At 43.4% G+C, this 18,333-nt stretch overlaps 1 protein-coding gene across 1 annotated transcript in view; it reads right to left on the bottom strand.

The window, feature by feature from the left end:
* Positions 1-17,817, bottom strand: part of SORBS1 (sorbin and SH3 domain containing 1) — a gene marked incomplete in the record, with an annotated part of 400,431 nt that extends 382,614 nt beyond the window's left edge. The window contains 2 exon segments of the mRNA XM_053691869.1: positions 11,486-11,554; positions 17,743-17,817. Of these exon segments, the coding sequence (XP_053547844.1) occupies positions 11,486-11,554; positions 17,743-17,752 (79 nt within the window).
* Positions 17,818-18,333: the final 516 nt, after the last annotated feature.

Here is an 18,333-nt window from a genome sequence, read left to right on the forward strand (position 1 = left end):
TTTGAACTTCTGGCCAAGGTCTATCACCGGGAAGAAATGGCGGTGTTACATCGCTAAACTTCCCGATCGGGCTCTGAATATCCTCAAATATCAAGATGCCATCTAAACCGTTTGCGAGCGGTTTCGGGAACGGGCATAGCGGGATTATGGCGTCGCGTTCAGCGATAGATGGTTGGTAATCCCCTCCTGAATTTGGCGACGTAGATTTGTGGTTAGGGGCATAGTTCGGGCCCGAAAAAGCCTTTTTTGCCTGGGCAGGTCTCTGCTGGGTCCCCTGGCAATTGCGCACCTTAGCGCTCTCAGCGGCGTTCCACAGGTATTTCCTGCGCAGTTCCAGAATAAGCTCTGCCCCAAAGGGCCGGCGTGTGTTTTGCCACGTGAGTAAGCACCGCGGGGTGGCCACTCCAGTTGGAGTGTAACAGATCCCACGATGCAGGTCGGTCGCGAGAGCAGCCTAGTTCCAGTTTCAAACCTTTCACTGCCGGAAAGGGTGGCCACCCCACTGAGGGTAGCCGCAATTGGTAGCCGTAATTCGGATAGGAGGGTGGCTGCCTTGCTAGGCGGCGTCCTCCTTCAGGGATTCATTATCCCCTTCAGCTTCGCGGTATAGGGTTTACGAAATCGGCATACTAATTTCCTAGAGTTGCGAGGAAAAGAGGGACAAGGAGATTGCTGTGGGCCGCAGGGCTGGCTCATTTGTGGAGATTACGATTCGAGGATTGGTTCCTCTCTCCTCTTGGCGTTGTTCCTAAGAAGGAGCCGGGTAAGTCCCGGCTCATCCAGCACCTTACCTTCCCTAGAGGGAGGTCGGGCAGCAACGCTATTTCCCCTGAGCCAGTTCGGTTTACTAGCAGTCCTTTGATGACGCGTTATCACTGGTATGGAGGGCAAACCTGGTTGTGGTATCAGCATTTCGGATGCTTCCCATTCATCCCTCCTCCTTACACTCTGGGATGTTGGCGTGAGGGCAAGTATTTCGTGGACAAAAGCTTGCCTATGAGCTGTTCTATATCATGTGCTCATTTTGAAGCCTTCAGAGCTTCTTGCACTGGGCCATCTCAGTGATTGCTGTTTTTGATGGCCGGCACATTGCCTGGACGATGTCCAGCTGTTTGGATATGCTGGATACGCTGTGTGTGCTTTCCTGATGAAAGTGATTCGATTTTTGCTGGCCAGAATGGGTGTCCCTCTGGCGGAGGGTTAGACCCAGTGCCTTTGCACGTGCCTTACCTTTTTGGGTATCAAGATTGACTCTTCGTTAATGCAGTGTCCTTTGCTACAAGATATGATTGCCCGTATGGTTGGTAAGGTTCGGGAAATCGGGTCCTTTGTTGGTTCCATGAAGGATCTCCAGACCATGTTGGTTCTTCTGAATTTCGCCGGTAGGATTATTCCTATAAGCAGAAATTTTATTCGGCGGCTCAGAGGGCGTCGTGCGGCGAGCGGGCACAAGCGAGTGAGTTTTGTGTAATGGCAGAAATGTCGATGACTTGGCAGTATGGGGACAATTCTGGAACCATTTTTTAATGAGATCTGCTCATGGTCGAAGTTTGTTCCTTCCAACATGGTAATTCAGTTGTTACTGATGCGGCAGGGTCTCACGGGTGGGGGGCCTTCTTGTCCGGTCACTGGAGTGCCGTCCCATGGCCTCGGTCATGGGTTCTGAGGGGCTTGTTAAGAAGTTTAGCCTGTTAGAGCTCCCCCCCCCCCATTATTATTGCCTTTGAGGTTTTGCGTGAGCAGCTAAGGGATCAGGAGGTTGTGTTCTGGATGGATAACAAGAGCGTCATGTTGCTGTTAACATGCTCTCGTGGGGATCTCCCACGGTAGTGCGGTACCCTCGCATGCTGGTGCTGAAGTGTCTGCACCCGGTGTACAGAATAGAATTGCTGATGCACTCTTTCGTTTCAATGGAAAGCATTCTATGCGTTGGCTCCTCAGGCGGACATTAACGGAGTAGTTTGTTCCTATTATTTATGGCAGGTAGCGCCGGTGGGTGATCTTTGATTGCCATAATCTGTTCTTCGCTGGCCCTCTCTACTTGGACCGCTTAGGTGAAGCGTTGGTCTAAATAGATCACCTTCTGTGATAGGACGAGTCGGCCATCTTGAGGTGTTGTCCAATGGGGTCTTTTAGGGACGGATCAACGAGCTTAAAGGTAATGGGGTTTTTCTAGAGGGTAAGTCGGATCTCGGCTGACTGCCGTGTCCTTCTTCTGTAAATTTATGGCCTCTCGGCTCTTCAAGAACCTTCCTGGTCGGGCAGGTGTTGAGGGACTGGGGGGTGTATGGTGCCCAGAGCAAGGGATGTTAGGGAGCCCGTTACCATCAAGAGATTGGTTCCTGTGTTGAACCGTGCCTGTGGTGGGTTCTCATGATGACAAGGGTACCCGTTCTCCGCTGCCTTTGGGCTGGTTTTTTCACGGGGCACTTAGGGTGGTTCAAGCCCGGGGGTCTGTAGGCCTCCTCATGTCAAGAACGACGAGTTATCTGATCTAATTTTCCTCTCCAGATCAAAGACAGACCAAGAAGGGAAAGGAGGTGGACGTCTTAACCCTCCACGTGGGCTCATTTTGTTGCCCAGCCAGGTTGCTTAGGACCTATATGGACGCGATCCGGAGGGTCCATTACAATTTCTGTTTCACGAGGCCGGTTCCCTGTTGACCAGATTTCAATGCAGGAGAGGCCTGAGCTGGGCAGCATGGAAAGCGGGCCTTGACCCTAGGGTCATTGCCCCCACTCCTTCAGGGTTGGAGCGTCTACCCCTGCCGCGGGTTTGTGTTGGTCTGCCGACCACATTAGGGCGTTGGGGAGATGGAGGTCTAAGAGATCCATGTTGTATGTTAGGCCATTAACAATATGAATGTTTGTTTTCTCATGTTGCGATGTTCCCAGTTAACTGTTGTTTCTTTACAGGGCCAAGAGATGGTCCACTGAGACTGCTGATCGCGGGTCACTCCTACATTCACTGGGCGGAGCTGAGAGCGGTCGCGAGCCCTGACGGGCAACAACTGGGCCCCCCCCCCCCCCCATTGGGTCACTGTTAGGTGGCTAGGTCGTAGGGGTTTGAGTTGGAAGGATCTGCCTGGGTTGCTGCACGGGGCATTGCACAGGTGGGACAAACCCCAAGTTATGATCATTCACGCACGTGGTAGTGATATGGGGCTCCTGCCGTGCAAACTGCTCAGTGGGGTGATTCAGTCTGATTTGTACACTTTCCAGACATGGGTTCCAATGTTAAGGGGTGGTCCAATAGCATCCCCAGTATTGAGTGGCGCCATGTGCAGCCCACAGGGTGGCCTTTCAGGTCAGAAAGAAACTGAACAGGGAGGTTAGGATTTTGTCCTAGCGCAGTCAGTAGGGTTTGTTGTGGAACATGGGAACATCACAACGGCTGGGAGAAGCCTCTACAGGAGGGATGGGGTGCACCTCCCTCAGAGGGGCATCGACCTGTTCCTGGTTAATTTGAGGCGTGCTATATTATTATACCTATGTGGGTGGCAGCAAGAGCTGTGCCTGTGGGCTATCTCTTGTGGCGGTTTGTACCACGCCCCGGTTTGCCATTAGAGGTAGAGTGACGGCTGGCCCAGGGGGAGGGTAGTCTCTGCAGGCGCGCGCCTGGGGCACCTCCCCCCATTTGATGTTGCCGAGAACTCCCTAAGTCTGTGCGTGCAGCTAAGCTCCGCTTGTGTAGGCATTCACGGGCGTGGTCCAATTTCCTAGCGGGGGGTACTTACTCTCCTAGCTAGATTGCCGCCACCTGGTTTAAGGTTTGCTGAGTTGCTTCCAGCCGGTTCCTATGTTCTATAATAAATGCGGACCCTACGGGTCTTTATACCCACACCCTGTGTTTGTGTCATTATTCAAGTTATGTATTACCAAAGTCATTTATGGTAAAGTTAAGTTATAAGTTAAGTTATGTGTCAGTCAGTTTTATGACTGGTAAGTTATTACAGCAAGCCAGGAGGATAGGGCATTTAATTACTTAAGACAGTGGAGGGCAGCATAGCCCAGAACGAACATAAGAATTAAGGCCCTTAGGAGTGAGCTGCTGGAAGTGGCAACAATGTTGCATTTGTGTGGGTGGGGATAGGGCTAACCTTTAAGAAGCCAAGCTACAGGCCCCAAATCCTCTTTCCAGCTTGTCTTCACAGCTTCCCTCCCGCCCTCCCTTTCATTGGTAAGGCGGCAATCACTTAGGCTGGACATCACTAGGGTGTTTTTATCAGCAGGGTGTCTGAGGCAGGACGAGGGCTACGCGGCTCGCTTCCTTAAGCCCAAGGACGTTAATTTTTTGACTCCCCAGGTAGTGGCATGTACACGCGCCTAGTCACACCTGGTCCTACTGGTCTGGAGCTTTATAATATCACACCCTGGCTAGGCGGTTTGTACCACGCCCCGGTTTGCCATTAGAGGTAGAGTGACGGCTGGCCCAGGGGGAGGGTAGTCTCTGCAGGCGCGCGCCTGGGGCACCTCCCCCCATTTGATGTTGCCGAGAACTCCCTAAGTCTGTGCGTGCAGCTAAGCTCCGCTTGTGTAGGCATTCACGGGCGTGGTCCAATTTCCTAGCGGGGGGTACTTACTCTCCTAGCTAGATTGCCGCCACCTGGTTTAAGGTTTGCTGAGTTGCTTCCAGCCGGTTCCTATGTTCTATAATAAATGCGGACCCTACGGGTCTTTATACCCACACCCTGTGTTTGTGTCATTATTCAAGTTATGTATTACCAAAGTCATTTATGGTAAAGTTAAGTTATAAGTTAAGTTATGTGTCAGTCAGTTTTATGACTGGTAAGTTATTACAGCAAGCCAGGAGGATAGGGCATTTAATTACTTATGTTCCTCCTTACGTGACCCTTGCCTGAGAGGTGTTAGCTTCATGTTCCTCCTTACGTGACCAAGGCCTGAGAGGTGTTAGCTTCATGTTCCTCCTTACGTGACCAAGGCCTGAGAGGTGTTAGCTTCATGTTCCTCCTTACGTGACCAAGGCCTGAGAGGTGTTCAGGTGCCCAACAGAAGAAAAAGATTTCCCTTTCTTGTGTAAACTGAAGAGAAATTAGTTTGCAATGCTCAGACAATGGGGCCCATTTAACAAGCTTCATAGGGAGCTTGTGGGCCGTGTTATGAAGCAGCGGTTCTGCTGACACTTGAGGGACACTTAGGGAAGAACTGGCACATCAGCTTCTATAGCCATGAAATGGGACTTACAAAGGCTTCATATGATTCCAAGACCCATCCTTGGATTCTGCTAATACAAGGTTTGTGCTACCATCCAGTGATGACTTTGTAGTATAACTACAATTCCCTTTTTACAGTGCATACACTGTAATGCAGTACACAATTGTTTAATATGTCTAGCTAGACAGGTGTCCCTCTAAGAGGAAGAGCCCATAGACAGATGACTAGTTTGCCTCATTGCACCCAGCATAAGTATTCAACCTCAAAACGATCCAATGGCTAATGATAAGAGTAAATAATCTGACTGGATATAGATTCCTTATGAAAGTAACATGTAATGATGTGTGTATGTGCAGTGACATGTATATATTTAATGATGTGTGTATGTGCAGTGACGTGTATATATGTAATGATGTATATATGTAATGATGTGTGTATGTGCAGTGACGTGTATATATGTAATGATGTGTGTATGTGCACTGACGTGTATATATGTAATGATGTCTGTATGTGCAGTGATGTGTATATATGTAATGATGTCTGTATGTGCAGTGATGTGTATATATTTAATGATGTGTGTATGTGCAGTGACGTGTATATATGTAATGATGTGTGTATGTGCAGTGACGTGTATATATGTAATGATGTGTGTATGTGCAGTGACGCGCATATATGTAATGATGTGTGTATGTGCAGTGACGTGTATATATGTAATGATGTGTGTATGTGCAGTGACGTGTATATATGTAATGATGTGAGTATGTGCAGTGATGTGTATATATGTAATGATGTGTGTATGTGCAGTGACGTGTATATATGTAATGATGTGTGTATGTGCAGTGACGTGTATATATGTAATGATGTGTGTATGTGCAGTGACGTGTATATATGTAATGATGTGTGTATGTGCAGTGACGTGTATATATGTAATGATGTGAGTATGTGCAGTGATGTGTATATATGTAATGATGTGTGTATGTGCAGTGACGTGTATATATGTAATGATGTGTGTATGTGCACTGACGTGTATATATGTAATGATGTGTGTATGTGCAGTGACGTGTATATATGTAATGATATGTGTATGTGCAGTGACGTGTATATATGTAATAATGTGTGTATGTGCAGTGACATCTATATATGTAATGATGTTTGTATGTGCAATGACGTGTATATATGTAATGATGTGTGTATGTGCAGTGACATCTATATATGTAATGATGTGAGTATGTGCAGTGATGTGTATATATGTAATGATGTGTGTATGTGCAGTGACGTGTATATATGTAATGATATGTGTATGTGCAGTGACGTGTATATATGTAATAATGTGTGTATGTGCAGTGACATCTATATATGTAATGATGTTTGTATGTGCAATGACGTGTATATATGTAATGATGTGTGTTTGTGCAGTGACGTGTATATATGTAATGATGTGTGTATGTGCAGTGACGTGTATATATGTAATGATGTGTGTATGTGCAATGACGTGTAAATATGTAATGATGTGTGTATGTGCAGTGACGTGTGTATATATGTAATGTTGTGAGTATGTGCAGTGACGTATATATGTAATGATCTGTATATGTAATGATGTGAGTATGTGCAGTGACGTGTATATATGTAATGATGTGTGTATGTGCAATGACGTGTATGTATGCAATGACGTGTGTATGTGCAGTGACATCTATATATGTAATGATGTTTGTATGTGCAGTGACGTGTATATATGTAATGGTGTGTGTATGTGCAGTGACGTGTATATATGTAATGATGTGTGTATGTGCAATGACGTGTAAATATATGTAATGATGTGTGTATGTGCAGTGACGTGTATATATGTAATGATGTGTGTATGTGCAATGACGTGTAAATATGTAATGATGCGTGTATGTGCAGTGGCGTGTATATATGTAATGATGTGTGTATGTGCAGTGACGTGTATATATGTAATGATGTGTGTATGTGCAGTGACGTGTATATATGTAATGATGTGTGTATGTGCAGTGACGTGTATATATGTAATGATGTGTGTATGTGCAGTGACGTGTATATATGTAATGATGTGTGTATGTGCAGTGACGTGTATATATGTAATGATGTGTGTATGTGCAGTGACGTGTATATATGTAATGATGTGTGTATGTGCAGTGACGTGTATATATGTAATGATGTGTGTATGTGCAGTGACGTGTATATATGTAATGATGCGTGTATGTGCAATGACGTGTATATATGTAATGATGTGTGTATGTGCAGTGACGTGTATATATGTAATGATGTGTGTATGTGCAATGACGTGTAAATATGTAATGATGCGTGTATGTGCAGTGACGTGTGTATATATGTAATGTTGTGAGTATGTGCAGTGACGTATATATGTAATTATCTGTATATGTAATGATGTGAGTATGTGCAGTGACGTGTATATATGTAATGATGTGTGTATGTGCAGTGACGTGTATATATGTAATGATGTGAGTATGTGCAGTGACGTGTATATATGTAATGATGTGTGTATGTGCAATGACGTGTATATATGTAATGACGTGTGTATGTGCAGTGACATCTATATATGTAATGATGTTTGTATGTGCAGTGACATCTATATATGTAATGATACTGAGAAGAAAAGGAGATGGCACTAGCACTACACTGCTGTAAATACAGGGTTGCTCAGTTAAGTTGGATTAATATCTGTATTATATACGTATATATTTTTGTTTATACGTGTATATATATATCTACACACACATTCTTATCTATATATATATCAGTCTGTGCGTGTAGCTTTGAATGAGCTGGGGTGCTTGTGCACAGAAACAACTTTCAAATTAAGTCCGGAGCCCAATAAAGGGATCAAGACTGGAAAAAGTGCACTTGGGTAGCACTCCCGTCCCTGATTGTAATAATTGTTAATGAACTCACATTTAGGACCAAAAAGTTTCTATTCAAAAAAATTTGAACTTAAAACATAACTTTTATTAAACAATATTTATAAAATTAAAAAATGATACATGTGTGTGTGTGTGCTTTAAAAACACATAGGAACTAGGTTGTAAGGGTTGGCTAATGTACAATTGGACAATCTAGTTGTACAGGCATATAGGGCACCTCAGAGGGGTCCCACTTGTATTATCAATGGTCGTTAGTGTTGGTATCTTATGCTAGGGGTGAATTGGGATGTTTCCCTGTAAGTTCTTGTTCTAGGTGCTATATATGGCACTTTCTGAGTTAACAATATTACTGGTTAAATATCTCATTCAGATTTTATAGATATAACGTCTAATAAATTTATACTCAGATCTGGTTAGGTATACTAAACTTCAAGCTGTCTAGAGGTATGATAAGTTTAATTTCTTCTATCAATACCCTGATATCTCACATAATATCTTTACTCTTTATGTTGACAAAGTCACGATATGAATATCATGAATTGTTCATGTTGGTATCACTATATTTGTTAACAGATTTTGTTATAATAAATATATTCCTTGCTTCAAAGTAGTAGTACATAGAGTTTAGATCACACCTTGTTTCATTTACAAGACTTGTCAGTCTAAAGATAGAGAATTTTCTTAACTAAACTGGAATTTACTTTGTGCAATATATTATCCTCTTTCTTTTTGTATATTATGCATAAGTTGTCAGTTTAGATAGCTAATGACATACCGAGTTTGTAAGGATCCTAGTTCCTATGTGTTTTTAAAGCACACACACACACATGTATCATTTTTTAATTTTATAAATATTGTTTAATAAAAGTTATGTTTTAAGTTCAAATTTTTTTGAATAGAAACTTTTTGGTCCTAAATGTGAGTTCATTAACAATTATTACAATCAGGGACGGGAGTGCTACCCAAGTGCACTTTTTCCAGTCTTGATCCCTTTATTGGGCTCCGGACTTAATTTGAAAAATATATGTAATGATGTTTGTATGTGCAATGACGTGGATATATGTAATGATGTGTGTATGTGCAGTGACATCTATATATGTAATGATGTGAGTATGTGCAGTGAGGTGTATATATGTAATGATGTGAGCATGTGCAGTGAGGTGTATATATTTAATGATGTGTGTTTGTGCAGTGACGTGTATATATGTAATGATGTGTGTATGTGCAGTGACGTGTATATATGTAATGATGTGAGTATGTGCAGTGACGTGTATATATGTAATGATGTGTGTATGTGCAATGACGTGTATATATGCAATGACGTGTGTATGTGCAGTGACATCTATATATGTAATGATGTTTGTATGTGCAATGACGTGGATATATGTAATGATGTGTGTATGTGCAGTGACATCTATATATGTAATGATGTGAGTATGTGCAGTGAGGTGTATATATGTAATGATGTGTGTATGTGCAGTGACGTGTATATATGTAATGATGTGTGCATGTGCAGTGACGTGTATATATGTAATGATTTGTGTATGTGCAGTGAGGTGTATATATGTAATGATGTGTGTTTGTGCAGTGACGTGTATATATGTAATGATGTGAGTATGTGCAGTGACGTGTATATATGTAATGATGTGAGTATGTGCAGTGACGTGTATATATGTAATGATGTGTTTGTGCAGTGACGTGTATATATGTAATGATGTGAGTATGTGCAGTGACGTGTATATATGTAATGATGTGAGTATGTGCAGTGACGTGTATATATGTAATGATGTGTGTATGTGCAGTGACGTGTATATATGTAATGATGTGTGTCTGTGCAGTGATGTGTACATATGTAATGATTTGTGTCTGTGCAGTGATGTGTACATATGTAATGATGTGTGTATGTGCCGTGACGTGTATATATGTAATGATCCGTGTATGTGCAGTGACGTGTATATATGTAATGATGTGTGTATGTGCAGTGACGTGTATATATGTAATGATGTGTGTATGTGCAGTGACGTGTATATATGTAATGATGTGAGTATGTGCAGTGATGTGTATATATGTAATGATGTGTGTATGTGCAGTGACGTGTATATATGTAATGATGTGTGTATGTGTAATGATGTGTGTATGTGCAGTGACGTGTATATATGTAATGATGTTTGTATGTGCAGTGACGTGTATATATGTAATGATGTGTGTATGTGCAGTGACGTGTATATATGTAATGATGTGTGTATGTGCGGTTACGTGTATATATGTAATGATGTGTGTATGTGCAGTGACGTGTATATATGTAATGATGTGTGTATGTGCAGTGACGTGTATATATGTAATGATGTGTGTATGTGCAGTGACGTGTATATATGTAATGATGTGTGTATGTGCAGTGACGTGTATATATGTAATGATGTTTGTATGTGCAGTGACGTGTATATATGTAATGATGTGTGTATGTGCAGTGACGTGTATATATGTAATGATGTGTGTATGTGCAGTGACGTGCATATATGTAATGATGTGTGTATGTGCGGTTACGTGTATATATGTAATGATGTGTGTATGTGCAGTGACGTGTATATATGTAATGATGTTTGTATGTGCAGTGACGTGTATATATGTAATGATGTGTGTATGTGCAGTGACGTGTATATATGTAATGATGTTTGTATGTGCAGTGACGTGTATATATGTAATGATGTGTGTATGTGCAGTGATGTGTATATATGTAATGATGTGTGTATGTGCAGTGACGTGTATATATGTAATGATGTGTGTATGTGCAGTGACGTGTATATATGTAATGATGTGTGTATGTGCAGTGACGTGCATATATGTAATGATGTGTGTATGTGCGGTTACGTGTATATATGTAATGATGTGTGTATGTGCAGTGACGTGTATATATGTAATGATGTTTGTATGTGCAGTGACGTGTATATATGTAATGATGTGTGTATGTGCAGTGACGTGTATATATGTAATGATGTGTGTATGTGCAGTGACGTGTATATATGTAATGATGTGTGTATGTGCAGTGACGTGTATATATGTAATGATGTTTGTATGTGCAGTGACGTGTATATATGTAATTAATTCAGGTTTGAAACAAAAAAGTGTGCTGAATTCTTTGTCTTTTTCGAATGTAATCCTAACAAAATTAGGCTTTGACTTCACTCATTCTATCTATGTACCTAAATACATGTATATATTGTACAAAATACAAAAAGATATATGTTGAAATATGATTTATTAATAAATAGAACATAATATTTTCATGTCGGGTTTGTGCAAGAGTAAGGTGTAAGATTTCCCCCCAGTTTTTTTGCTCCATTGAATTCTATGGGGGAATATGTTATCGCGTGTGTATCGCAAGAAATGTCACCAGTCTGCAAATAAACTCACCCTTGCTCTGTATGTTGCAACTTGGTGTCACGCCATTCAGGACGTTGTTTGGGATAGACGCTTCATTTTCTAAAACACAAAAGAGAAAGATAAAACTCCAGTGGAACCTGACTACAGTATGGGAGCTTCTGAAAAGTGAGCATAAGTATGGGTATAGGGTGCAAATTGTTATTGTAAGAGAAGAGGGTGAGGGTGTAAGTAAGAAGAGACAATTAGGGCAAATAAAAGTGAGATGTATAACTATCAGATGAAGCAGTGACAGGGTGTGGGGTGTATAACTATCCTATGAAGCAGTGACAGGGTGTGGGAGTGTATAACTATCCTATGAAGCAGTGACAGGGTGTGGGGTGTATAACTATCAGATAAAGCAGTGACAGGGTGTGGGGTGTATAACTATCAGATGAAGCAGTGACAGGGTGTGGGGTGTATAACTATCCTATGAAGTAGTGACAGGGTGTGGGGTGTATAACTATCCTATGAAGCAGTGACAGGGTGTGGGGTGTATAACTATCATATGAAGCAGTGACAGGGCGTGGGGTGTATAACTATCATATGAAGCAGTGACAGGGTGTGGGGTGTATAACTATCAGATGAAGCAGTGACAGGGTGTGGGGTGTATAACTATCAGATAAAGCAGTGACAGGGTGTGGGGTGTATAACTATCATATGGAGCAGTGACAGGGTGTGGGGTGTATAACTATCATATAAAGCCGTGACAGGTTGTGGGGTGTATAACTGTCAGATAAAGCAGTGACAGGGTGTGGGGTGCATAACTATCAGATGAAGCAGTGACAGGGTGTGGGGTGTATAACTATCAGATGAAGCAGTGACAGGGTGTGAGGTGTATAACTATCATATGAAGCAGTGACAGGGTGTGGGGTGTATAACTGTCAGATAAAGCAGTGACAGGGTGTGGGGTGTATAACTATCATATAAAGCAGTGACAGGGTGTGGGGTGTATAACTGTCAGATAAAGCAGTGACAGGGTGTGGGGTGTATAACTATCATATAAAGCAGTGACAGGGTGTGGGGTGTATAACTGTCAGATAAAGCAGTGACAGGGTGTGGGGTGTATAACTATCATATAAAGCAGTGACAGGGTGTGGGGTGTATAACTATCATATAAAGCAGTGACAGGGTGTGGGGTGTATAACTATCATATAAAGCAGTGACAGGGTGTGGGGTGTATAACTATCATATAAAGCAGTGACAGGGTGTGGGGTGTATAACTGTCAGATAAAGCAGTGACAGGGTGTGGGGTGTATAACTATCAGATAAAGCAGTGACAGGGTGTGGGGTGTATAACTATCATATAAAGCAGTGACAGGGTGTGGGGTGTATAACTGTCAGATAAAGCAGTGACAGGGTGTGGGGTGTATAACTATCAGATAAAGCAGTGACAGGGTGTGGGGTATATAACTATCATATGAAGCAGTGACAGGGTGTGGGAGTGTATAACTATCATATGAAGCAGTGACAGGGTGTGGGAGTGTATAACTGTCAGATAAAGCAGTGACAGGGTGTGGGGTGTATAACTATCAGATGAAGCAGTGACAGGGTGTGGGGTGTATAACTATCAGATGAAGCAGTGACAGGGTGTGGGGTGTATAACTATCAGATGAAGCAGTGACAGGGTGTGGGGTGTATAACTATCAGATGAAGCAGTGACAGGGTGTGGGGTGTATAACTATCAGATAAAGCAGTGACAGGGTGTGGGGTGTATAACTATCAGATGAAGCAGTGACAGGGTGTGGGGTGTATAACTGTCAGATAAAGCAGTGACAGGGTGTGGGGTGTATAACTATCAGATAAAGCAGTGACAGGGTATGGGGTGTATAACTATCATATGAAGCAGTGACAGGGTGTGGGGTGAATAACTGTCAGATAAAGCAGTGACAGGGTGTGGGGTGTATAACTGTCAGATAAAGCAGTGACAGGGTGTGGGGTGTATAACTATCAGATAAAGCAGTGACAGGGTGTGGGGTGTATAACTATCAGATGAAGCAGTGACAGGGTGTGGGTGTATAACTATCAGATGAAGCAGTGACAGGGTGTAAGGTGTATAACTAGCAGATGAAGCAGTGACAGGGTGTGGGGTGTATAACTATCAGATGAAGCAGTGACAGGGTGTGGGGTGTATAACTATCAGATGAAGCAGTGACAGGGTATGGGGTGTATAACTATCAGATGAAGCAGTAACAGGGTGTGAGGTGTATATGGGGTGTATAACTATCAGATGAAGCAGTGACAGGGTGTGGGGTGTATAACTATCAGATGAAGCAGTGACAGGGTGTGGGGTGTATAACTATCAGATGAAGCAGTGACAGGGTGTGAGGTGTATAACTATCATATGAAGCAGTGACAGGGTGTGAGGTGTACAACTATCAGATGAAGCAGTGACAGGGTGTGGGGTGTATAACTATCAGATGAAGCAGTGACAGGGTGTGGGGTGTATAACTATCAGATGAAGCAGTGACAGGGTGTGAGGTGTATAACTATCATATGAAGCAGTGACAGGGTGTGAGGTGTATAACTATCAGATGAAGCAGTGACAGGGTGTGAGGTGTATAACTATCATATAAAGCAGTGACAGGGTGTGGGGTGTATAACTGTCAGATAAAGCAGTGACAGGGTGTGGGGTGTATAACTATCAGATGAAGCAGTGACAGGGTGTGGGGTGTATAACTATCATATGAAGCAGTGACAGGGTGTGAGGTGTATAACTATCAGATAAAGCAGTGACAGGGTGTGGGGTGTATAACTATCATATAAAGCAGTGACAGGGTGTGGGGTGTATAACTATCAGATGAAGCAGTGACAGGGTGTGAGGTGTATAACTATCATATGAAGCAGTGACAGGGTGTGGGGTGTATAACTGTCAGATAAAGCAGTGACAGGGTGTGGGGTGTATAACTATCATATGAAGCAGTGACAGGGTGTGGCGTGTATAACTATCATATGAAGCAGTGACAGGGTGTGGGATGTATAACTATCAGATGAAGCAGTGACAGGGTGTGGGATGTATAACTATCAGATGAAGCAGTGACAGGGTATGGGTTGTATAACTATCATATGAAGCAGTGACAGGGTGTGGGGTGTATAACTATCAGATGAAGCAGTGACAGGGTATGGGGTGTATAACTATCATATGAAGCAGTGACAGGGTATGGGTTGTATAACTATCAGATGAAGCAGTGACAGGGTGTGGGGTGTATAACTATCAGATGAAGCAGTGACAGGGTATGGGGTGTATAACTATCAGATGAAGCAGTGACAGGGTGTGGGTGTATAACTATCATATGAAGCAGTGACAGGGTATGGGGTGTATAACTATCATATGAAGCAGTGACAGGGTGTGGGTGTATAACTATCAGATGAAGCAGTGACAGGGTGTGGGGTGTATAACTATCAGATAAAGCAGTGACAGGGTGTGGGGTGTATAACTATCATATAAAGCAGTGACAGGGTGTGGGGTGTATAACTATCAGATGAAGCAGTGACAGGGTGTGGGGTGTATAACTATCATATAAAGCAGTGACAGGGTGTGGGGTGTATAACTATCAGATGAAGCAGTGACAGGGTGTGGGGTGTATAACTATCAGATGAAGCAGTGACAGGGTGTGGGGTGTATAACTATCAGATGAAGCAGTGACAGGGTGTGGGGTGTATAACTATCAGATGAAGCAGTGACAAGGTGTGGGGTGTAAAACTATCAGATGAAGCAGTGACAGGGTGTGGGGTGTATAACTATCATATGAAGCAATGACAGGGTATGGGGTGTATAACTATCAGATGAAGCAGTGACAGGGTGTGTGGTGTATAACTATCAGATAAAGCAGTGACAGGGTGTGAGGTGTATAACTACCATATGAAGCAGTGACAGGGTGTGAGTGTATAACTATCAGATGAAGCAGTGACAGGGTGTGGGGTGTATAACTATCAGATGAAGCAGTGACAGGGTATGGGGTGTATAACTATCAGATGAAGCAGTGACAGGGTATGGGGTGTATAACTATCAGATGAAGCAGTGACAGGGTGTGGGGTGTATAACTATCAGATGAAGCAGTGACAGGGTATGGGGTGTATAACTATCAGATGAAGCAGTGACAGGGTGTGGGGTGTATAACTATCAGATGAAGCAGTGACAGGGTGTGGGGTGTATAACTATCATATAAAGCAGTGACAGGGTGTGGGGTGTATAACTATCAGATGAAGCAGTGACAGGGTGTGGGGTGTATAACTATCAGATGAAGCAGTGACAGGGTGTGGGGTGTATAACTATCCTATGAAGCAGTGACAGGGTGTGGGAGTGTATAACTATCCTATGAAGCAGTGACAGGGTGTGGGGTGTATAACTATCAGATGAAGCAGTGACAGGGTGTGGGGTGTATAACTATCCTATGAAGCAGTGACAGGGTGTGGGGTGTATAACTATCATATGAAGCAGTGACAGGGTGTGGGGTGTATAACTATCAGATGAAGCAGTGACAGGGTGTGGGTGTATAACTATCAGATGAAGCAGTGACAGGGTGTGGGTGTATAACTATCAGATGAAGCAGTGACAGGGTGTGGGTGTATAACTATCAGATGAAGCAGTGACAGGGTGTGGGGTGTATAACTATCAGATGAAGCAGTGACAGGGTGTGGGGTGTATAACTATCCTATGAAGCAGTGACAGGGCGTGGGGTGTATAACTATCATATGAAGCAGTGACAGGGCGTGGGGTGTATAACTATCATATGAAGCAGTGACAGGGTGTGGGGTGTATAACTATCAGATGAAGCAGTGACAGGGTGTGGGGTGTATAACTATCAGATAAAGCAGTGACAGGGTGTGGGGTGTATAACTATCAGATGAAGCAGTGACAGGGTGTGGGGTGTATAACTATCCTATGAAGCAGTGACAGGGTGTGGGGTGTATAACTATCAGATGAAGCAGTGACAGGGTGTGGGGTGTATAACTATCCTATGAAGCAGTGACAGGGTGTGGGAGTGTATAACTATCAGATGAAGCAGTGACAGGGTGTGGGTGTATAACTATCAGATGAAGCAGTGACAGGGTGTGGGGGTATAACTATCAGATGAAGCAGTGACAGGGCGTGGGGTGTATAATTATCATATGAAGCAGTGACAGGGTGTGGGGTGTATAACTATCAGATAAAGCAGTGACAGGGTGTGGGGGTATAACTATCAGATGAAGCAGTGACAGGGCGTGGGGTGTATAATTATCATATGAAGCAGTGACAGGGTGTGGGATGTATAACTATCAGATGAAGCAGTGACAGGGTGTGGGGTGTATAACTATCCTATGAAGCAGTGACAGGGTGTGGGGTGTATAACTATCAGATGAAGCAGTGACAGGGTGTGGGTGTATAACTATCCTATGAAGCAGGGAAAGGGTGTGGGAGTGTATAACTATCAGATGAAGCAGTGACAGGGTGTGGGTATATAACTATCAGTTGAAGCAGTGACAGGGTGTGGGGGTATAACTATCAGATGAAGCAGTGACAGGGCGTGGGGTGTATAACTATCATATGAAGCAGTGACAGGGTGTGGGGTGTATAACTATCAGATGAAGCAGTGACAGGGTGTGGGTGTATAACTATCAGATGAAGCAGTGACAGGGTGTGGGGTGTATAACTATCAGATGAAGCAGTGACAGGTGGTGGGGTGTATAACTATCAGATGAAGCAGTGACAGGGTGTGGGGTGTATAACTATCAGATGAAGCAGTGACAGGGTGTGGGGTGTATAACTATCATATGAAGCAGTGACAGGTGGTGGGGTGTATAACTATCAGATGAAGCAGTGACAGGGTGTGGGTGTATAACTATCAGATGAAGCAGTGACAGGGTGTGGGGTGTATAACTATCAGATGAAGCAGTGACAGGGTGTGGGTGTATAACTATCAGATGAAGCAGTGACAGGGTGTGGGGTGTATAACTATCATATGAAGCAGTGACAGGGTGTGGGGTGTATAACTATCAGATGAAGCAGTGACAGGGTGTGAGGTGTATAACTATCAGATGAAGCAGTGACAGGGTGTGGGGTGTATAACTATCAGATGAAGCAGTGACAGGGTGTGGGTGTATAACTATCAGATGAAGCAGTGACAGGGTGTCGGGTGTATAACTATCAGATGAAGCAGTGACAGGGTGTCGGGTGTATAACTATCAGATGAAGCAGTGACAGGGTGTCGGGTGTATAACTATCAGATGAAGCAGTGACAGGGTGTGGGGGTCAGACCAGCTGTACTCACCAGAACTCATGGTGAAGTAGGTCCGGCTCAGCACTTCACTTTGAGTTTGGATTCTTCTATATAAAGAAAAAGAAAGAAAACTGTTTATCTGGTGCTATATTTCAGCGTCAGTCATGGTGAGGTCAGTAGGAATGACAAGAATGTGACAGCAGAATGACTGGATCAGATTCCCATGCACTGTGCCCTGGCCTCTGACCCATTCACCTCTGGGTGCTGAATGTCACAAGATATCACAGGCTCACACTGATTAGATTGTCAGCTGTATGGTTGTACAAATGGTTACCTCACACTACACAGACACAGCACTGAGCACACTCACAGTCTAAAGCCACAAGACAGCGGAATCAGCAGACAGTCCTCGTGCCACTGGGAGTGATTGGCTATGTGGCACCTGACAAACATTACCCTAATGCCTCCTGTGTTACTGACCAAGCAGCCAGACACATAGTGCATGATTCATGGCACAAAATATGGCACCTGTACCATCCATATGGGCATCTGTGGGTAACATTTATTACATCATGACATTTTACCAAATTTCAGTGAGAACATCCAGTTCAGCACTGTGAGCCATGTGCACTCTTTAACCAT

Source organism: Bombina bombina, chromosome 9 (genome assembly GCF_027579735.1).
Source record: "Bombina bombina isolate aBomBom1 chromosome 9, aBomBom1.pri, whole genome shotgun sequence".
Lineage (NCBI taxonomy): Eukaryota > Metazoa > Chordata > Amphibia > Anura > Bombinatoridae > Bombina > Bombina bombina.